At 51.4% G+C, this 22,412-nt stretch overlaps 1 protein-coding gene across 5 annotated transcripts; it reads left to right on the top strand.

The window, feature by feature from the left end:
• The first annotated feature begins 683 nt into the window (after positions 1-683).
• On the top strand, positions 684-13,942 carry LPAR5 (lysophosphatidic acid receptor 5). 5 transcript variants are annotated; one of them, XM_032348976.1, is made up of 2 exons: positions 684-927; positions 10,401-13,942. In XM_032348976.1, exon 2 carries the CDS (start codon positions 10,609-10,611, stop codon positions 11,710-11,712), a length of 1,104 nt encoding a protein of 367 aa, XP_032204867.1. In that variant the 5' UTR covers positions 684-927; positions 10,401-10,608; the 3' UTR covers positions 11,713-13,942. The 5 variants fall into 5 exon arrangements, with proteins under 5 accessions (XP_032204867.1, XP_032204866.1, XP_032204870.1 ...); XM_032348975.1 differs by lacking the exon at positions 684-927 and adding an exon at positions 963-1,276; XM_032348979.1 differs by lacking the exon at positions 684-927 and adding an exon at positions 1,926-3,252.
• Positions 13,943-22,412: the final 8,470 nt, after the last annotated feature.

A 22,412-nucleotide genomic window follows, 5' to 3' on the forward strand; every position in this document is an offset into this window, starting at 1 on the left:
CAGGGAAGGAGCCAGGAGAAGACCTAAGGAATCAGGAAGTTAGACTGAAGAAGGCCATGGCCGGGGTCTTAGGGATTGTGTGGGCCATGAGGGCACATGTCTTTATTTCTGAAGCCCGTGACCTCAGAGGAGTATAAGATGGTCCTTCTGGAGGGTAAAGGCCGGAGCCTTACTGAGGTCCTGTTCCAGGGGTGCGGGGAATAAGCCCAGGGAAGTAAGGTGGAACTTGCCCTTCATCAGGAGGGAGGAGAGAGCTGGGACCTGGATCTCAGAAAACCCTTGATTTGACCTTCATTGATGGGCCAGATGATCTGAACATTGAGGTGACAACATACATTGAGGTGTGACTCCAGCATTGACCTTTAAGAACCTGGGACCTCCCAAAATGTGTTCAAGGATGCACGTGTTTGGGAAACTCTACAGTCTCTCCTCCTACAGGTGCATGGTGTTTAACAACATTAAAAAAAAACAAACATTTTTTTATGGAAAAGTTCAAATATGCACAAAAATAGAATGACACACCCCATGAACCCTTCACCCAGCTTCAGTTATGAACACCTGATCAGTCTTCTCATGGCATGGTAAAGACCATGAGAAGCCCTGTCATAGAGAAACCTGTTCAGCTTAGAGTTTCTCAGACTGACTCAACCACAATATCCTTTTTCACATACAGTCAAAACCTTTTAAGTTGTTTTTGTGTACTGGGCATGGCCAACATGCCTAGCCTTGTTGATACAGGAGGTCAGGGGCTCAGCCAGAGGGCACAGAAAAAGGCGCTGCCATCCGAGTCTCCCATTCCCCAGAAGAAGGAACTCCTTAGGGGAGCTGGACAGAAGCAGGGAGGAATGGCCCTGGGTGACCATGAATGGCAAGAGCGAAACCACCTGCTGGAACCCAAAAAAGAAAGAGGCACCAGGGGGAACTGGTGTAAGTACAGCTCAGAGTGGGTGGTTAGTCATCCATCCCCGTGGGTGGGTGTGCCAGTTGGGCTTCCCGGAAGCTAGGGAGTGTGTGAGCAATGGGTGGGGGGAGCCATTAGTAGGCAAGAGTTGGGGCTGGACTAAGTGCCACTCTCTGCCGGGTTTTCTTCGCTGACGGGCTGCAAAGGCCACGGAGGGCACTGCTTCCTCTCTCTCTCCCTGCCTGTGTGGGGTTGACTGAGTGCAGGGAGCTGGGAAACGTGGAGATCTGCCGGGAGAATGTGTCCCCACCCATCTCAGGAGCAGGTCCTGCCAGCCCAGCCCAGAGCAGGCAGCGGAAGCAACAGGGAACACAGGTATGGGGCTGTCACCGGTGGGGCTGAACTTTGCAGGGGGCACAAGTCCCTCCTTTAGAGTGGGGTTCATGCGTGGGGCTAGAGATGAGGAGGACCATGGGACCTGGAAAATTTTTCTGAATAGAGTGAAAAGGTAAATGGGGCTGCCTCCTGCAGTCTTTTCCAGAGCGAGCCCGGGGAGTCGGCCACCACACTAGGCACATCGAGGAGTGCCCCTCTGAAGCCCGAGGCCCCCACACTGGAGAATCTTGGGCAGATATGTCTTCCCCTCCCCCCCCCAAGGCCCCCACTGTTATGCTGAACCCTGGGCTTCCCACAGCCCACTGAGGAGGGCTCTCTGGGGGTGGTGTCTAGCCCTGTCCCACTCTCCCAGACCCTTTCCCCCTCCCCCCAGGCCAAACCCTCTGCTAGATGACAATGAACTCATCTGATTAAACTCCACTAATGGTATTACTGGCACAGATGTGTTCTTGTAGCTATCCTTCCCAGCTAACCAAGGTGTATCTTAAAGAAACTCTTTTTTAAAAAAGATTATTTATTTGACAAACAGAGATCACAAGTAGAGAGGCAGGCAGAGAGAGAGGAAGGGAAGCAGGCTCCCTGCTGAGCAGAGAGCCCAATGCAGGGCTTGATCCCAGGACCCCAGGATCATGACCTGAGCCGAAGGCAGAGGTCACTGAGCCACCCAGGTGCCCCAACCAAGGTGTATCTTAATGGGATTTTTGAGAAACACCACTTCAACCCAGTGCGTCCATCTTCTGTACGAGATTAGACAAGATGCTCTCTAATGTCCCTATGACTGTGATAGAATATGGCTCATGAGTGGCACGAAGGGGATGGAATTTCAGATACTGAGCACAGGTGAGGGTCAGCAAGGCCTTATAGTAACCGGATCCCACTACTGAGGGCAGCTGCTTACCTGTTACCTCTATTTAGGGGAGCCCCCATGACAAGAAGGATCACTCCCACCAGGTTGTATCTTCGGCTCCTTTTAGGGTGAGAAAGTTGTAGCCCCAGGGGGAGATGGAGGCAAGGATTGAGGGAAAAATAGGAACTTGCCTGCACTTGTGAGACTTCCCTCCTGGCCACTCAGAGACTCTAGAGCCCAGCTCCTCGTGTCTCTGCCTGATGATGTTGGCTCTCCCCAGCTTGCTCCCTGCAGAGTACACCCCAGCAAAATAGACACCTTGTGTGTGTGTTTGTGGCCGGGAGCGGGGGTGGGGGGTGTGCCATGGGAAGGAGGCAGCGGAAAAGTGGAGGGCAAAGCCAGAAGCTCCAGAAAAGTGCCGCCCAAGTTCAGGACAAGGTCAAAGAGGTCAAAAGGCTCAGGCTTTCTGTTGGTGGGGGCAGGACCCAACCAGGCCCCAGAGCCAAGAGTAAGATGCGCAGGGACAACTCAGGGCACAGGGCTGTGGCAGCGGGCTGATCTGGTCCCAGCGACTTCTCTGGATGGTGACTTTATTTCCTGTTTTTCCAGCTCTTGAAAGCAGGGTGGAGGGAGATGTGCGGGTGGTGCGGTGACATCCACAGACATGGCATACCAGCTCCTGAGCTGTAGGCCACCTTTGCTTTCTGCTTTGGCCCAGAAAAAATGAGAGAGGTGAGGTCAGAATATCCAGAGGGAGAAGACGTGGCTGAGGAGGATACTGGATGGTGCAGGAAGTGACAGGCTGAGGTGGGGTCAGGTGGGGAAAGGCCAGAGCAGGAATTTTGGCTGGAGACAGCAGAGCAGGCCTGAAACAGGAAGAGGGGCCATGGAGAGAGAACACAACAGCCCTGGGGAGACTGTGCCAGAGGCTTCTCTCCTTGGGAAGACTGTGGCCACCCCCCCCATCCCCGGGGGAAGGAAGAGGCCATCCACTCACCTTGGTGTCATTGTACTATCTCCACGCCACAGGCCCCTCAAACGAGCGGGGTTCATCTGTGTCCTCAGAACAGCTCTAGGACAGAGCTGTTCACAAAGCCTTCAAACTTTGGTAAGCTTCTGCTGGAGGCTTCAGCCTGGCTGGGATCTGTTTGGGGAGTCTGAACATACACATATAACAGACGTATAAATTAGGGGCGCCTGGGTGGCTCAGTCAAGTGTCTGCCTTTGGCTCAAGTCATGATCTCAGGGTCCTGGAACCAAGACCCACATGGGGCTCCCTGCTCAGCGGGGAGCCTGCTTCTCCCTCTCCTTCAGCCCCTCCGCCTGCTCATGCATGTGCGCTCACGCTCTTGCTCTCACAAATAAATCTTTTTTTTTAAAAAAGTATAATTTAGAATTAAGCCTGTCTGTGGGTAAAGGGGACATCCTACCAGTATTGCCGGCTCACAGCTGTGGAGGTGGGCTTAGCTAAAGGGGGGTGGGTAGAGCGCACAGGGACTCTCAGCTGTGGCCTCTGGAATCTAAAATGAGGTTTGGGGGGCATCTGGGTGGCTCAGTGGGTTGAGCCTCTGCCTTCTGCTCAGGTCATGATCTCAGGGTCCTGGGATCCAGTCCTGCATTGGGCTCTCTGCTTAGTGGGGAGCCTGCTTCCCCCTCTCTCTCTGTCTGCCTATTGCCTACTTGTGATCTCTCTCTCTCAAATAAAAATCTTTACTAAAAAAAAATGAGGTTTGGGGCTATTCTAGAATGCATCTTCCTGGGCAAGGAGGATGAGATCTGAGGTTCCTTTTCAAACTCCTAGAGGACGTGAATGACTAAAGAGAGGAGACAGAGCAAGGCATTTGGCGGGTGTGCAGGAGGGGCGCGGGGCGGCGGGTGCACATGGAGAGTGTGGTGAACAGGAGGGAGCTGGACAGAGAAGAGTTATTTCTTTCCCCACCCTGCCTCCACCGTTGTCCGGAATCACCTATTCCCTTCTCTTCAGCCCCATGGCTGGTCAGCCGCCAGAAGGGTGGATAGCACAGGCAGGTTGTGTGGAGGAGAGGGAGGGATGAGCATGACCTAGCCTCCTGCACATTTTTACTCAATTCTCACTTCCTGCCTGGCAGAAAATAGCTCTGCCCCTCTGGCTTATCTCAGCAAAGAGCAGCGCCCAGCCCAGCTCAGAGGGCAGTGGGACAGGTTCAAGAGGCCTGAGGCCATCAGGAACCTGGCCCTCTGATGTGCACCCAGGAAGCTGAAAGAGACCTGAAAGAGACCAGGCGAGGAGGAAGGTGGCTGTCCTGGCTCTGGTGTGTGAGTGGTGTGGAGGGTGGGTGGTGTGCCCTGGGCAGTCCCCAGGGTGTTTCCTCAGCCCTTCAGTGTCTTGGCGCGGGGATCTGTTATGGGGATGGCTCCTGAGGCTGCCTGATGCGCTCTGTCTCTCTGGGTAAGAATACTGTCCCTAAGGCAAGGGCTGTGTCCGCTCTTCCTCCTCTGGCCTAGTTGTCCGTGCCTCTGTGCATGCACCTACTTGTGTGTTAGCGGGTGAGTGCACATACCGGGGATCTTGTGTGCATGTCTATGTGACTTCGCACGCACATCTGCATGTGGTGCTGTGCTCGTAACCACATCTGTGCGCCTGGAGGTTATTAAGATGATGTGGGCCTCCAGGTCCCCCCTCCTCGCTGGGGACACAAAGCCCCAGTGTTTGATCCTTTCTGGGACAGTTGCTGTTTCTTTGGTTCCTCCATCTCTTCTACAACCTGACCTCTTTCTCAAGGCAGGATTGGGGTGAGATCCTGGGCTGCCCCCCGACCCCCCAGCTAGAGCCCTCCTTCCACTTCCTGTTTGCCTCCTTTTGGGCAGTTTTCCCCATCTTTGCCATCTGGCCTGGCACCGTGCCCACGCAGCTCCACTGACAGGAGCCCCAGGGAAGCAGGCAGATGGGGTGGGGACCAGGGCAGGGCCCTGGCAGTCCTCGATGCCCAGTTCAGGCCCTTGTGTATCTATCAGAAAACAATGACTTTTCCACAAAAAGGATTTCTCCACTTTGGAGTCCAGTAACAAAAGCATCGCCATCTGCTTTACAAAAGGCCTTTCCCTTTAACTAGAAGCTCATCTAATACTTTTCGGTCTCTTGAACATTGTAACTTTGTTGTCAGAAATACTTGGGATTCTTGGTAAACAATTATTCATTCACTCATTCATTGTCTAGTGTGTGTAAGAAGCTATTGATTCTCCAGGTAATGGTTAAGAATGATCCAGTGTGACTGTAGTGACAGTGTAAATTGTTTTTGAAAATATAATGCAGGCTGTTTCCAAACAGGCCTTTTAGGAGGCGGAGTCTTCTACTAGATGAGTTATATACTTGGGCAATATAGGAGTGAGATAAGAAGCGGCTGGCGGACCAACACAAGAGAGATTATAGCAAGATTACAGGGTGTGTGAACATGGCAGGGAGGGGACAGATTTCCTTCCAGGTAGTCAGTGAATGTCACATGGGCCTGCTAAGCACAGAGACTGAAGTGTGAGTCCCAAGTGTGAGCTTGGGAGGAAAGCCATGGATGAGGGGGGTCCCAACCCATGAGCTTACCATCTAGCCGGGGATGATGGAAGCAAATAAACACACAGGAAACAATCTGAGAAGTTCAAAGCTGTGAACCAATAATGTGCTTAAGTAGGTAAGCAGACATGGTAAGGAGGGGCACTCCTGTGTGTGTGTGTGTGTGTGTGTGAGAGAGAGAGAGAGAGTGAGACAGCAAGAGGAGTCTGTGTTACCAATGAGAAATGGTGGGCTGTTAAAAAGTGTCTATTTTGGGGCGCCTGGGTGGCTCGGTGGGTTAGGGCCTCTGCCTTCGGCTCAGGTGGAGGTCTCAGGGTCCTGGGATCTAGCCCCGCGTAGGGCTCTCTGCTCAACGGGGAGCCTGCTTCCTCCTCTCTCTCTCTGCCTGACTCTCTGCCTACTTGTGATCTCTGTCTGTCAAATGAATGGATAAATCTTAAAAAAAAAAAAAAGTGTCTATTTCAACTGGGCAAATAAAGATGTAACTTTATCTGTGGGCTGAGATTTCTTACAGGCAGCTGTAAGGGACCAGGTGCTCTGGGCTGCATGCGCCCTCATATCCCACCATCCACTTTTGCTGCAAACAGCCCTGGGGCAGCTGGGAGCTGAGTGTGAATTCTGAGTGTGAATGCTGATGGAACTCTAGAGCTTCTGTTTCCTGCAAAAACGAGGCTGAACACCTATCTCAAAGGCCTTCTGGAAGGTTAAAGACCACGCATGTAAAAATAGCCTGGGACGGGATGAGTGGCCAGTAAATCATCACTAATATTTTTCCCTCAACATTTATGGACATAGTGGCTGGGGAGACCAAGATGACTCAGTCACGGTCCACAGACCCTCCCTCGAGGAGCTCACAGTCTAAGGGGAGGGGCAGGCTAAGCACAGCTAATTACAAGACAGGTGGGACACTCCTGGTGAACAGTGTACAAAGGGGAATGACATCTGCCTTGCCGGGAGGGAGGGAGGGAGGCAGGTGAGGCTTCACAGAGTCCTAAGAAATGACTGACTTTGTCTGTTGGTGAGGGGGAGGCAGGGCATTCTAAGCAGAAGAGCCCACACTGGGGCATCTGGGTGGCTCAGTCAGTTAAGCGGCTGCCTTCAGCTCAGGTCATGCATGATCCCAGGGTCCTGGGATTGAGTCCCTCACAGGACACTCTGCTCAGTGGGAAAGCCTGTTCCCTCCTCTCCCTCTGCATGCCACTGTGCCTACTTGTGCTCCCTGTATCTCTGTCAAATAAATCAATAAAATCTTAAGGAAAAAAAAAAAAGCCTGCACTGCACGTGCAAGAGCAGAGTCCTGAAAACATTAAGACCTGTGCAAAACTGTTTTTAGTGTGACATGGCTGGAGCAAAGAAGCTTGGGAGGTGGGGCATGTGTCAGGGAAAGAGTCTGGTTTTATTCGCTTTTCAGTGGGTTTCAGCCCCATTTAAAATGATTTTTGTTGGTGAAATTGGTATTTTGCAGAAGAAGTGTTTATTTCCTCTAACTGTTCTCCTAAACCTCTTACAAGGCTTAAACTGCTGGTAGTCATGGTTTGAGGGAGAACAAATGAACAACAACAAAAACCCACAGGAAGACTTTAGAGTCAGGTTTACAGCTTGGTAAGATTTTAAGCAGTTCCTGGGCACCTGGTGGGCTGTCGGTGAGGCGTGCAACTCTGGATCTCAGAGTTATATGAGTTCAAGCTCCACGTTCAGTGTAGCGACTACTTAAAAATAAAATCTTAAGGGGTCCCTGGGTGCCTCAGTCGGTTAAGCATCTGGTTCTGGCTCATGATTTTGGCTCAGGTCATGATATTGCAGGTCCTGGAATCAAGCCCTGCGATGAGCCCCACTTCTGGCTCTGTGCTCAGTGGGAGTCTGCTGGGGATCCTCTCCCTCGCCCCACTCCCCACTCATGCTCACACACGCATGCTCTCTCTCTCTCGTAAATAAAGCAATCTTAAAAAAAAATCTTTTTTAAAAATTCCTTTCAAGAGGAATAAATCCAGTATCGGGATAATTGCTCAGGGTCGCTGAACAACTTTGTTCCCTCAGATGGCATTTGGACGTCACATTCATAGCATTATTCACAATAGGCAAAAGGTGGAAAAACCCAAGTAACCATTGACAGTTGGATAAACAAAACAAAAACAAAAACAAAAACAAAAAAACAAAAAAAAATATATATATACATTATTCAGGGGCGCCTGGGTGGCTCAGTTGTTAAGCATCTGCATTCAGCTCAGGTCGTGATCCCAGGGTCCTGGGATCGAGCACCACGTCAGGCTTCCCGTTCACCTGCTTCTCCCTCTCCCACTCCCTCTGCTTGTATATTCTCTCTCGTCTATCTTTCTGTCAAAATATTTAAAAAAATATATGTGTGTGTGTGTGTATATATATATAAATATATATAATTCAGCTATTAAAAAAGATTACAATTCTGATACATACTAAAACATGGATGGACCTTGACAATTTTATGTTAAGTGAAAGAAGCCAGACACAAAAGGACAGATATTATATGGTTCCACTCAGATGAGGTGTCTGGGATAGGCAAATTCAACTTGCACAGCTCAACACCAAAAAAATACAAGTAATCTGGGGCGCCTGGGTGGCTCAGGGGGTTAAGCCTCTGCCTTCGGCTCGGGTCATGATCTCAGAGTCCTGGGATCGAGCCCCACATCGGGCTCTGTGCTTGGTGGGGAGCCTGCTTCCCCCTCTCTCTCTGCCTGCCTCTCTGCTTGCTTGTGATCTCTCTCTCTCTCTGTCAAATAAAATCTTTAAAAAAAAAATACAAGTAATCTAATTTAAAAAATGGGCAGAGGACCTGAATAGACATTTCTCCAAAGATGACATACAGATAGCCAGCAGACAAAGATGCTCAACGTCACTCATCATCAGGGAAACGCAAATCAAAACCAGGATGATGGGGCACCTGGGTGCCTCAGTCTGTTGAGTCTCTGACTCTTGATTTCGGCTCAGGTCATGATCTCTGGGTTGTGGTATGGAGCCCCATGTTGGGATCCACGCTGGGTGTGGAGTTTGCTTAAGGTTCTCTCTCTCCCTCTCACTTTGCCCTTCTCCTCCTCTAAAAGAAAAGACAAATAACAAAGACTGTTGAGAACATGGAGAAAAGGGAAGCCTTGTGGACCATTGGTGGGAATGTAAATTGGTGCTGCCACTATGGGAAACAGTATGGAGTTTCCTCAAGTAATTAAAAATAAAATTACCATATGATCCAGTAATTGCACTACTGGGTATTTACCCAAAGAAAATAAAAACACTAATTCAAATAGAATAGGCAAATTCCTGGAGACAAAAAGTAGAATAGAGTTTTCCAGGAGCTGGAGGGAGTGCAGGGAGGGAATGGGCAGTTAGTGTTTGGCACGTATAGAGTTGTTTGGGATGATGAAGAGTTCTGGAAATAGTAGTGATGGTCACAACATTGGGAGTGTACTTAATGTCACTGAATTATATACTTAAAGATGGTTAAAACCGTAAATTTTTTAAGTTGTGTATATTTTACCCATTCCCCCCCACCACCACACACAAAAGATGGAATTTGGGGGTTAAGATGGAAGAGTAGCTTCTGTGGCATTAGGGCATTAAGGAGGGTGGGATTCTGAGACCGTGTCCTATCCTCTGGCTCATCTACCTCCTGGCCATATCTTTTGTCCGCCAGGGTTTGCCTGAGCACTGTGGCTGCTGTGGGCTGCTCTCTCCAGTGGCCTTGGCAGTGCCCTTGGTAACTCCTTGCCTCATTGCCACACTTTCTGGACTTAGGGTCCCCTCTGAGCCCTCACTTAAAAAACCCCTTCTCCCTCCATCAGAGAATCCCAGCCAGGAAGCTCCCTAGTCAGATCCTCCAGGGAAGCACCTGGAAAAGTTCAGCCCACTGAAGTTCACTCCACACCAAGAGTGTGCTGGTGTGTGATCAGCCCATAAGAGCCCATTATGTTATTGTCCCCACTTTACAGACAAAGAAACTGAGAGAGCGGTCAAACAATCCAGTCGAACCCGGGTTGTTCTGACCACAAATCCAGCCCACACAAGAGCAATCATGGATGTGATGAATGAGGCCTGGATTTTGTACTGTCCTGGGGAATTTGAACTTTATTCTTTAGATAACGGGGAGCCAGCAGACCTGGGGAGTTCCAGGAGCAGTACTCCATCATATTTCTTACTATCTGACATAGGACCTCTTTACTTGCACTTTATTATCTGTCCCCCTTCGGTGGAAGTAAAGGAGCTGGGGTCAAGGCCTTTGTTTTGTTCAGGGCTGTGAACATGCCTGGAACCTTCTAAAGCTCAGTAAACATCTGCAAGAGAAAAGAAGAAAGGGAGAGAGATTATTAGTAGAACCTGTGTACTTAACACATTTCTCGTTTAATCTAATAACCTCATGAAGTGGGAGATGCCCACCACCACCACCTTTTTCTCCAGGTAAGGAAAATGAGGCTCAGAGAGATTAAGTCAATTTTCGGAGGGCCTAGATAGGCAAGTTGGCAGAACCAGGATTTAAACCCAGGCAGTCTGACCCCAGAGCCTGGGCTTTTAACACTGTGCTATATAGCCTTACTGTGGAAAGCTATTGTGGCCTGACAGAAAGTTGGGGAAAGATCCGAGGCTGAGAAAAGACTCAAGAGGCCAGCCAGGTTAGCTAGATAAACATTTGGGACTCCTACGCTGTCCTTGCATAATCTTGACTTTGGCTTGCCTTCCTATTCCAGGTCTCCACTGCTGATGAAGCAGTGACCCAAAGTGTCCAACCCCCCGACAGCCATCTGCCTCGCAGCCATAGTCCACATTCCCATGTCCTGCCTGCCCCAGGACGGTCCCTGCGCAGCCTCCAGGCCCCACTCTGGGGACGAACACGAGGCCAGGACCCTAGCGTGCCCAATGATGTCCCCAGCCTAGCTCCTCTCACACTGTGGTACCATGCAGCACAACTCCGCCAACAACTCCAGCCTTGCTTCCCAGTGCCCTGACTACCGGAACACCCACTACCTGCACATGGTGGTCTACAGCCTGGTGCTGGCCGCAGGGCTTCCCCTCAACGCGCTGGCCCTCTGGGTCTTCCTGCGCGTGCTGCGCATGCACTCCGTGGTGAGCGTATACATGTGCAACCTGGCAGCCAGCGACCTGCTCTTCACCCTCTCGCTGCCCCTGCGCATCTCCTACTACGCCCTGCATTACTGGCCCTTCTCTAACCTCCTGTGCCAGACGGCGGGCGCCATCTTCCAGACGAACATGTACGGCAGCTGCATCTTCTTGACTCTCATCAACGTGGACCGCTACGTGGCCATCGTGCACCCGCTGCGGCTGCGGCACCTGCGGCGGCCCCGCGTGGCGCGGCTGTTGTGCCTGGGCGTGTGGGCGCTCATCGCCGTGTTCGCCGTGCCAGCCGGCCTGGTGCACCGGCCCTCGCCCTGCAGCTACAACGGCGGCCAGGTGCACCTGTGCTTCGAGAGCTTCGGCGACATGTGGCAGAACAGGCTACTGTGGCTCCTGCTGCTGGCCGAGGCGCTGGGCTTCCTGCTGCCCCTGGCGGCCATGCTCTACTCGTCGGGCCGGGTCTTCTGGACCCTGGCGCGGCCGGACAGCACGCGGAGCCGGCGGGGGCAGAAGACCGTGCGCCTCCTGCTGGCCAACCTCGTCATCTTCCTGCTGTGCTTCGTGCCCTACAACGCCACGCTGGCGGTCTACGGGCTGCTGCGGGGCAACGTGGTGGCGGCCGGCAGCGAGGTGCGCGACCGGGTGCGCCAGGCGCTCATGGTCATGGTGCTGTTGGCCGGCTCCAACTGCGTACTGGACCCGCTCGTGTACTACTTCAGCGCCGAGGGTTTCCGCAACACCCTGCGCGGCCTGGGCACTCCGCTCCGCGCCAGGACCTTGGCCACCAACGGGGCTCAGGGAGCGCACGCCGAACGGTCCACCGAGGGCACCCTCATCACCGGTCCGGCTACCGCCAACCAAAAGCTGCTCCAGCCTTCCAGCTTCGGGACGCCCTTGACCCAGCGCCGCGAGGACTCGATCCTGTGAATGCACTGCGTACGGTTGCGCAGTCACCCCCACCTCCCAGGCCCTCCGCTCCGCTCACACGCGCACGCTCGCAGGGTATTGTACATGAGGGAAGTGGATCGGGCACTTGGACTTCTGGGCGGCAACTCCTGCCCGTAAATGCACAAGAGAACAAACAAAGTGTGGCCAGCCTGGGGCACAGGGAAGGAAGAAGAGTGCTGGTGGAAATGCCTTCTTTGCTTTGGTGGTGATGGTGAGCGTGGGGCGAATCCCTGGCCCAGTGAGGAGGGAGTGACGCTGTGAGCTCCCTCATTGCATAGGCAGACGACTGGATGACATGCCCTTAGTGTGTGGGCATGAAACACTATGGAAGGCTGGTAGATGGAGCAGAAAATGAGTGTCCTGGATTTAGACCAACCACAGCAGTCTCAGTGCCTCCGATGCTACCCACTCTCATTTCCACTTGGCCTTGCCCTGCCCAGCGTGAAGCCATGAGACACTGACAGAATCTGTTTCATTCTTGGTTAGTAACTTGTAACAATTTAGACCTGACACCCAGCATGGAGTGGTTGGGGGCAGGACAAAACTGTGAGTTAGAGGATGTTTTCCCCCCAGATGCTGGTCTCTGTAGGCCTTTCTAGGTGTCCTTTCTCCTTCCACCCCGCCCCACTTTCCAGACCTCCTCCATTCTAGGTCCTAAATTCTCTCTCTCTGCCTCTGGCCCTTCATCTAGAATAAGGGAGAAAATTTTTTGTACGAAATTAACAGTTCTCCCCAACTTTGCTCTCAGACCCTTTTACAACTCTTAACAATCGAGGACTCCAAAAAGCCTTTGCTTATACCTTACCTTTTGATATTTAACCGTATTAGAAATTAAAACTCGTTAAGTCCTAACAATGTAACACACAAGCACACATTCCATTAGCTTTGAGAGCAATAATGTCATCACACTTCACGAAGCCTCTGGAAAACTCCACGGTATACCTGTGAACAAGGAGATTGCAAAGGACAAACAACATTGGTGGGAGTAATATTCCAAAAATAACTTTGACCTTGTGGACATCTAAGAATCAGTATTAGAGTTCATGTGTAACGTCTTCCCAGGGCATATGTATACATTGTTTTTTATTACTGCAGGAACAGAGAAACGCTCCACAAATCAATTGCTAATTCTAGTCCCAAAGGCTTGAGGGTTTGCAGGGGTAGATTGGAGCTGCACACCCAGTGCAACATTACTTTGGCTTCCTGGTGCGGGTGGGGCAGCTCTGAGGTGGGGGTGAACTAGTCACACAAACACTCGGAGGAGGGGTGGGGCTTCTCTTTCCCTGGGGAAGGGAAAAGGGAACTGTTGCCACAGCCAGGAAAGAAGTTTCCAGGGACATAAGAGTGCAACGGAGGACAGGAATAAGGTGTCTGTTCTTAGCAAGCTGGGGCAAGGAAATGGAAGACTGATGAATGGACCACCTACTGTTTCCTTCTTCCCTCTTTACTTGGAGTAGGGCTGGGAGGGGTTGCGGAGTTGAGACTGCATAAGTGAGGAAGTTGCAGCCATGCGTGTGTCCTGTATGCATTTCTGTTGCTAGGTCTCTCAATGGCGTGTGTGTGTGTGTGTGTGTGTGTGTGTGTCAGGGTTTTCCTGTGTGTGTCTCTGCGTGTTTTAGTTTGGAGTAAGCCTTTTGTGTGTCTTCAAGGGATTGCTCCAGATGGTGATTTACAGAGGTAAAATGACCCCTGGTGGCCAAAGCGGAGAACTGACCCAGATTCCTCCTTGATCACTTTCAAGTAGAACCTTCCACCATCTCTTGGGAAGATGGAGCCCTGGGCTAGGCCCTCCTGTAGCTCTTGAAGAGGCCCAATGGTTAGCACCTGCTCCATCTTCCCTCGTCCTTAAGGTTCAAGACCCATGTCGTGAGAGCATAAAATGTGGTGGTAGTCCAAAGTCTCAGAACTTTGCCCTATCCAAACTAAACTGAATTGAAGACAGTTTTTTAAAAAATTGCTTGAGTATTTTTATATTCTGATATGTGAATGAGTTTCAAAACTCACAGAGAAAGTATCTTCTCACATACTACATAATTATTTATTTTTATAATTTTTATAGTTTTCTGTCTGTCCCCCCCCCCCCCCAGGTAGAACCTAAGGTCCCTGGGGGAAGGGATTTTTGTTTGCTTGATTCTCTGATGTATCTTCAGCATCTAGAACAGCTCCTGGCACAAAAGAAGTGCTTAATAAATATCTGTTGAATGATGAACTGTTGAATTTTGGTGTGGAGTAGTGTACTGTCTCATGGGGGACCACAGAACAAGTTAACAATTACCATTCCAGACAGAAGATGCAAGAATGCAGAGTAAGGTGTTGGCAGTCAATTCCGTGGGCAGTGGGAAGCCCCTAAAGGTTCCTGAGGGAGGTTTTGCTCACTCTGACAGACGGTGTGGGGTAAACTGTAGGGAAGTGGGGAGAGGAGTCTAAGGGGGAAAGGAAGACTGGTCAGGCTGCTGTTAAAATTGTCAAGGAGAGGTGTGACCATGGTGTGTGGAGGTGGATGGAAATGGGTCACCTCCAGTGTGAAATCTCTGGGGTTTAAGCTCTGGTGGACTGTTTCCCCGCAATCAGTGCATCCAAAGAGTTTCTATCACAAGAACAAAGAGGCAGGAATAGATTCAGGAGATGGGGCAGGCAGAGCGGAAATGAACTGAAGAACCTGACAAGCCACAGGCTAGGAAAGCTTAAGAGCATCTGGAGCCAGCCACTGCCGTTTTCATAGCATTCTCCAACACCGAGTGCACAGTAGGACAGATGCAAGATGTGGGGGTGATCCAGAGCCCTCACCCCGTGTCCTGCGGTGACCCCATTTATAGTTTAGGGAAATCCAAATGAGGAAAATGAGAACATCCTAGATGGAGGGAGAAGAGCGTGAACAAGTTTTGGAAATAACTCCCTATGCCAGGATCTCCATGTGGTGCTTATCACTATTGATTATATATTATTTAGTTATTGATTATCATAAGCCTCTGAGTTAAGGCCAATTATTATCCCTATTTTACAAATGAAGCACCCTAGGGAAGCTGCAATCTGAAGGTCACACAACCGGGAAGAGGCACGGTAGCTATTTGGCTCCCTAACTCCTACTCTTTGCAGTACTTTCCACCGTCTCTCCCCTTTCTGGGGCTTCCCACCTTCTCATCCTGGCTCTGTCCCATCCATCCTCCCTGGCTTCCTGTCTCCTCCTCACCCAGGCTGCCTCTCCCAACTACTTCTCTCACCCTCTCTGCTCCACTACTTCCTCCATACTCCTAACCCTCTCACGCTCCAACACACCTGCCCCTTCCCCCTCCATGGGCCCCAGGTTCCTACGCAGAGCACCTTGCAGCTCACTCACGGTTCCAGTTGTGTTGAGCCCCGAAACACACCCCATCAAAGCCTTAGAATGGAGTAGCTAGGTTGTGGCTCACCCAGGTGGGATGGCTCAGCCTTGGTGCAGTTGGCCATGACTCTCCTCCCTTAGCCGGGAGGTACCCAGCATCTCCAAGGCAGCACTCCTGCTTGTCCACCAACTAAGTTGAAGAAAAGACCTCCCCTGGTTCTCCTCAAAGTCTGCCTCTTCTGTAGGAAGAGTTCCCTCCTCTGTAGGTCCCTCCACACAGTGAGTAGCCCGGAGAAGAGTAACAATCATTGGTCTTGAAATAAAACAAATTCAGGAGAACCAGGGCCAAGGTAAGGGGGTCCCAAAGGGTCAGGATGCTTCTCTCTTAGCCCTGAACCAGCTTGGGGGAAATCCCTACTGGATTGCCACCTGGGGGTCCCGTGGAAGAAATGGGAAAGGGGAGGTTAAATTTCATACCACGGGCCTGCCTTCTTCATTCTTTCAGGAGAACTTGGAGACAGAGGGAGGCCAGGGTAGCTCTCACCATGCCATATCCTCTCCAGAAGAGATAGCACCAAAAAGGGAAGTTTCTCACACAGGCCTTCGGGAAACCCAAAGGCTCTCAGAACCAACCTGGGCGGGTACTAATTTCAGCTCTGTCACTTCTTGGCAATGTGACTTAGCAAGTTACTTCAACTCTCTGAACCTCTGTTTTCTCCTCTGTGAAATGGGGAATCACAGTATCTACTTGTTGGGTTGCTGTTAGGTCAATGAGATCACCTTGGAAAGGCACCTGGGAGAAACCCCAAAAGGGGGAGCTCTCTTTTTGACAAGAATGTGGGGAGTAGATGCTATTGGTAAAATCTGTTTGTGATGTTTCTGGAAGACAGCAAGGGTTCCAATGTGAATCCTCACCCAGACAGGGCTCTGCCAGCAATCAGAACCAGGGCCAGGGGATGGGTGAGCGAGGCAGGCTGGGCAAGTTTCCACAGTGCTAGGTCAAGTAGACAGTTTTCAGGGGCAGTGACTGGCCTGTTGCCCTCTGGGGGCACTCTCTCCCCACTAGGCCTAATGTCTATCCCAGAGACAGAGGAGTGGGTAGAAAAGTGCCTGAAAGGGAGAGGAGAGGGGGCATGGGATGAAGAACCCAGCAAAGGAGAAAGGGCAAGAGAGGAGGCTGGAGGGGAAGTAAGGGCCCAGGCAGGCACAGGGTGGGGCCGGGAGAGGGGCCTAGGGCAGGAGGGCGGGAGGGAGCCTGGGAGGGAAAGCGCCGAGGAGGGAGGAGGGAGGGACAGGGAGGGAGACCAGCGGCGCTGACACAGCCTCGATGTGTGGAACGGGCTGGGGTTTGGCCCACAGGTCAGGCGTCTGGCAGTATTATGGGATGGAGAGGCCTTAGGAGACAGGGAGAGTATTATGGGCTGGAACAGCCTTAGGAGACTGGGGAATATTATGGGCTGGTGAGGCCCGGATCCAACTGGAGGCGGGAGGAAGGGGTGCGGGGCGGGAAGGGGGGGTGGTGGTGGAAGGGAATATTATGGGCTGGAGGCCTCCTGCGACCAGAGGCAAGAGTATTATGGGCTGGCAAGGCCTTCGGTGGCCAGAGGGGGGAGCAGCGGGGGATGGCACCGGCTGCATGTGACTGAGGGGGGGGCCAAGTTGGGGGGGTGGTGAGTGGGGGTGGGGGAGCATATTATGGGATAGCTCTTTGTACCTACTGCGGGGACTGCTTCTCCAGAAGATATTATGGGATGTCGTGTGTGGGAGGGGGAGTGGGGTTGGGGGGATTATTATGGGATGGTGGTGCAGAATGGGGAGGGCCTGAGGAGCTCTTCTCCAACCCCCCCACCCCTTACTCTCTTGCCATCCTCTCTCTAAGGTCTGCCTTCTCTCTCAAACGGCCCAAGGGGAACACCTGAAATCCATCCCCCGCTACGCACACACTTTGAGCACCTCAACCCATCCTAGGCATCTCCCTTAACTAGCAGACACCTCCAAGGTGCTCAGGGGGAAAGGCAGCCCCTGGGGAATGGGGAGAAAGCCCTAAAGCAGGGTTGTAGCGGCCAGCAGATCACACCTCCCACCTGCACGATGTCCTCTTGGCTCCCAGTCCCCTTGGGCCACTCTCCTCCCCCTTCTCCCTCCACAAAGTCACAAAGTGGGGGCCCTTGATCCTCTTCCCCTCCCCCCTCCTCTCCATTTCCTCTCCAGCTCCCTCCACAGCCGTAACCAGTAAAACAGGCGGCCAGCTATTATGGGATGGCTGCTCCCGGCAGCTCTGCAGGGAGGGGGCGGTCACCGCGGAATGTCTCTTGTGGGTGGCTATTATGGGATGGCCGCCTCTCTTTTTTGGGGGGGGTGGGGGCTAGCAAGGAGAAGGATTATTATGGGATGTGCCCTGCACAACTGGGTGGGGCTGTCCTGGGTAGGTAAAGCTCTGGGGAGGTTGGGGGGGTGGTTGGTGGTAAGGAAGGAAAGGAAGGAAGAGGGAGGGAAAGGAGCTGGGGAGGGTGGGGTGAGCCCTGGAGCCAGACCTGAGGCCTGGCAAGAGTAACTGGCTAGAGAGGTTCTTCTGTGACAGCTGTTTGAAGGGGCCCCTGGGGCAGGCTAGAGCTGGTCAAATCTGAACCCTGGACACCTGGGTCTTTTTGCAGCTTGTGAGCTGCAGGGTTGCTGAATCCAGGCCCTGCAGAGCTGGGCTGGCAGTGGTAATGTCTGGGTTCTGTCTGTGTGGCACACCAAAGGGAGTAGTGCTCCTGGGTGACCACAGAACCCAAGTACTCTCCTCCCACTTTGCCTTCCTGGATTTGAGCCTTGGGACCACAGCTCAGGTAGGTGGGTTGGGCCACAGGGGCTTTGCAACCTTGCAGTCACACAACAGAGACTCAGTTGGCTCCTGAAGGGCAAATGCCTGGCCTGTCACCCACCCCCTCCCCAAAGCCCTGCAGGACCTGCATCCTGTCTAGCCATCACAATGCACTGTCACTGTGGCTTTTCCTCCCTATGTTGTCTTTCCAAAGCCCTTTTTCTGACAAAGCAGGAGAACACTGGTCCCTTAGACCTCTTACAGGCAGTTTCTGGGGCTCACAGAAAATAGAGATGTAGAGAGAGCATGTACTGAAAACTCCATGGACAACCCACTCTGAGTGTTATTCTAGGTTCTTCTGTACCATGGGATGGAAACAGAACTCTAAGGTAACCGGTTAGAGAGGTTGTCCCCCTGGGTGCATTAATCATGAGATTATCCCACCCTTAGTCTCTGTGGGCCAATCATGCTAGTGGTTTATTTGTAATTTACCTGGAAGGGTAGTGTGGGGCCAGGGAGTGGGGGAGCAAAGAAGCATAAAGACCACAAAAGCAATACATAAACACACTCATCCTAGCCCTCTCTGGAACTCAAGAGGCAGCAAAGGGATTCTAACATTCTCCTCGTAGTGGGAGCAGGGAGAGGTGGGCAGAGAGCTATGGGGGACAAATTCAATCCGTGTTTATGATCATGGGCACAAAGCTGTGACTACCCAGTTACAAAACTCTCTTCCTGGTTTATATTACGAATCACTGTAGTAATGGGGTTTATATATATGAGAAGAAAAGGCTATGGGGCAGATGGAGATATTACAGAAGGGAATTTGAGGCCCAGAGGCAGGCTGGATTCCCTGGAGAAAAGGGGAGAGAGGAGGGCATAATAGGTATCTAGCAGCTCTACCTGCCAAGGAGAAGGTTGTTGAAAGAAGGTATACCCACGTTATGATATCTTAACAGAGCTGCCTCCTCTCCCCTAAGTGAGGCTAACAAGGTCCATCCTAAGTACTCAGAATGGTCATGGGGGAGAGTTTGCTCGAATGAATGCGGCCCAATTTTTTTTTTTTAAGATTTTATTTATTTATTTGACAGACAGAGATCACAAGTAGGCAGAGAGGCAGTCAGAGAGAGGAGGAAGCAGGCTCCCCGTTGAGCAGAGAGCCCGATGTGGGGCTCGATCCCAGGACCCTGGGATCACGACCCGAGCCGAAGGCAGAGGCTTTAACCCACTGAGCCCAATTTTGATGTCATGAGAATTGAATGAGGAAGACCATGGCAACCTTGTAGAATGGGGGAAATGGCCTGCACACCTCAGGGATGTGGCAAAAGGGTGCTCCAGGGAGTTAAGTCAGGTAGGAGTTGGTGAAAAGGTGTATTAACACCACAGGTGCTCTGCTGAGAAGCAAAGGGACGGTAACTTCTTTTTTTTTTTAAAGATTTTATTTATTTATTTCACAGAGAGAGATCACAAGTAGACAGAGAGGCAGAGAGAGAGAGAGAGAGAGGGAAGCAGGCTCCCTGCTGAGCAGAGAACCCGATGCGGGACTCGATCCCAGGACCCTGAGATCATGACCTGAGCCGAAGGCAGCGGCTTAACCCACTGAGCCACCCAGGCACCCGGGACGGTAACTTCTTGAAGCAAGCTCTCACCTCTCCTGAATTTATTTCTCCTTGCCACAACTCCAGCCCTGGGTTCCCAGGGGAGGGCAGAGTCCTCTGGCTAGGCCCTTTCACTAGGAAAGTGAGGTTTAGAAGAGCAATGCAGAGACAGTGTGAGGTTCATCCTAGAAGATGTTCCAGGTTCTCTCCAACCTGTCCCACTGCCATAGTTCTTGGATTTGTATGGAAAAGGCACATGAGAGCAAAGAAAGACATTACCTCTGCCTTGGGGGTTGGGGGCAGCAAGGCAATGGTGCTATGACATTGGTTTTCACTTGGGTCCTGATTCTCTAGGGACCAGGAAAAGGGAAAAATGACAGGTTTATGGGATCAGGCTCTCTGAGGACTAACAGTTCTTAAGACTGGCTCTTGGACTTTCTAAGACTGGGTCCCCAAGGTAACTGCAAGATAGGCCCAGTCTGGGAAGGGGAGGGTATACGTTGGAAGGCTGCCTTGTAGCATAACTGAATGAAAGAGGCATCCTGGAATGTTGACTTGTACATGGGAGGAGGAAAGATGGTGAATATTATACATCAAAGGGTTTTTTTGGATGGAGAATGGACCCCAACAAGATGAGAATGGGGACAGTTGGAAGTATGAGACTTCAAGATATAAACAAGAAAGTGGTTAAAAAATACAGGACATAGGGGCGCCTGGGTGGCTCAGTTGGTTAAGCAGCTGCCTTCGGCTCAGGTCATGATCCCAGCGTCCTGGGATCGAGTCCCGCATCGGGCTCCTTGCTCCGCGGGGAGCCTGCTTCTCCCTCTGACTCTGCCTTCCACTCTGTCTGCCTGTGCTTGCTCTCGCTCTCTCTCTCTCTGACAAATAAATAAATAAAAGCTTTAAAAAAAAATACAGGACATTGAAGGTAAGCGGAATTTGGTGTTCAAGAATGAGGATAACAACTCTGGTATGTTAAGAGTCTCTCAAAAAGGAGGCCCATAACGATATTACAGGATTTCAGTTTTAGAAACACTGGATAGATGGACATTGTTTTCCAATCAAAATCCCTTTGTGTGGCAGGGAACAGATAGGAGATATTTTGACCACCCATCTATACTGTAAACCCTTTTGGAATACCTTCTAGCTTCTCAAGGACTATCAAGAACCTCTACTGGGATCTGATCTCTCCTAAGACCAGTTAGGATCTCTTTTATTTTCTTTAACAGGAAATTGGGAAATAGCACTCAGCTGTGTTCCCTTGACACCAGACATTCTATCTTGTCCCATAGTTGTTTATGCTTTTTAAAGGGAGGCACCTGTGGTCCTTGCACTCCCTGTGGCCTCCAGCTTGCTGCCTTACTAGGTGCTCTGGCAAGATCTGTTGAGTGAACAGGAGTAGCAGTGAGGAGGAGAGGAGTCTTGGTTCTTGATATATATAGCAGAATTCTCACTTCATATTATGGTGGGATGTCCATCCATGGGACTGGCCCAGGCATGCTGGACCAAATGACCTGGAGAGGCAGGGTGACATGGGAGAAGGACTGCTGAAATGCTGAGAAATAAAGACTCCTTTGTAAAGATAAGAGCTTATAATTATTATGGGATGCTATGGCTGAATTAAACTTTATGTAAATGGCTCATCTGATCAGCATGGTATTTGGTTGGCTCTACCCAAAACTTAAGAGCTGAAGGTAAGCATCTGGAGAATAACTGAATTTGGTGGGATTGGATGGCGCCCTAGGTTGACTCTCAGTTTCTGAGTGTCTGGAAATGATGGGATGAGGGAAGGTAGGGTTTGTCCTAGACATCAAGAGGCTTTATGCTAGGATACTGCTTTGGCCCAGGAAGGGATAAAGGTGTGTACAAGTTGGGGCGGGCACAGGGCAGTGTGGGTAGCCTGCTTCACCCTTGTGGCTCTGGGTGTTAGAATAGACTGACAGCCTGTGGAGGTGGGGGAGGTTTGAATATGAATATTATGGGATGCCTGGCTGGAAAGGCATAGGGGTGGTGGCTGGAGGTGAAGCATTATGGGATGTGACTCTAGGTTGTGCTGGGAGTATTATAGTATGTCTGGTGGACCACGGGCTGCTTGACATTATTATGGGATATCAGGGGGTGGGGTGGAGGAGTAGAACTATGGGATATCTTTCCAGGGTTAGAGGAAAGGAGATTAGATGTCCATCTGTAGGGTGACAGTAGGACTGCCGATCATTATGGGATATCTCTCTGACAGAGGAGAAGGTTATTATGGGCTGTGGAGTTAGAATGGATGTATGAAGGCTGAGGGTGGTGTTCTGAGGATCTAGACCCTAGCCTGCTGGCGCTGAGGGCAGCTCAGGCTAGGGGGTTGCTTATTATGGGATGTGAGTATAGAAAGTGGGAAACTGATTATTACGGGATGTGTGTGGGAGGAGGCCGAAGTGTCCGTTGTTGTAATGTGGGGGGGAGGGGGGAGTTTCTGACTATTATGGGATATCTAACTGGGGGTGGATGAAGAGTGGTTATTATGGGATGTCTGAGGGGGATGGGGATGAGTATTATGGGCTGTGAGGCTGAAGTGCTGGGAGGGGTGCTTATTATGGGATGGCCATGGGGAAGGAGAGGTGACGAATTATTATGGGATGTTAGCATTAGGGCCAAAGTGAAGAAGTTGGCAAAGGATGACTATTATGGGATGTCTGAGGTGGGGAAAGGGTTAGTTGCAAAAGGTCTGCAATATTATGAGATGTCAACAGCCTTGGCATATAGGTGTATGGAGTGTGTGTGTGGGGGGGGGTGGTAGGGTGTCCGTGTGTATTATGGGATGGCCAGGAGGTGGGTGGTTGCCCGGGTGACACGCGCGCGCGCGCGCTCGAAGGGGGCGTGGCCAATGGTTGCCTGAGCGACGAGGGGGCGGGGGTTGCCCGGGAGACCTAAGGAGGAGGGTGGCGGTAGTGGAGGGGGGGTTGGAGTT

Source organism: Mustela erminea, chromosome 6 (assembly GCF_009829155.1).
Source record: "Mustela erminea isolate mMusErm1 chromosome 6, mMusErm1.Pri, whole genome shotgun sequence".
NCBI lineage: Eukaryota > Metazoa > Chordata > Mammalia > Carnivora > Mustelidae > Mustela > Mustela erminea.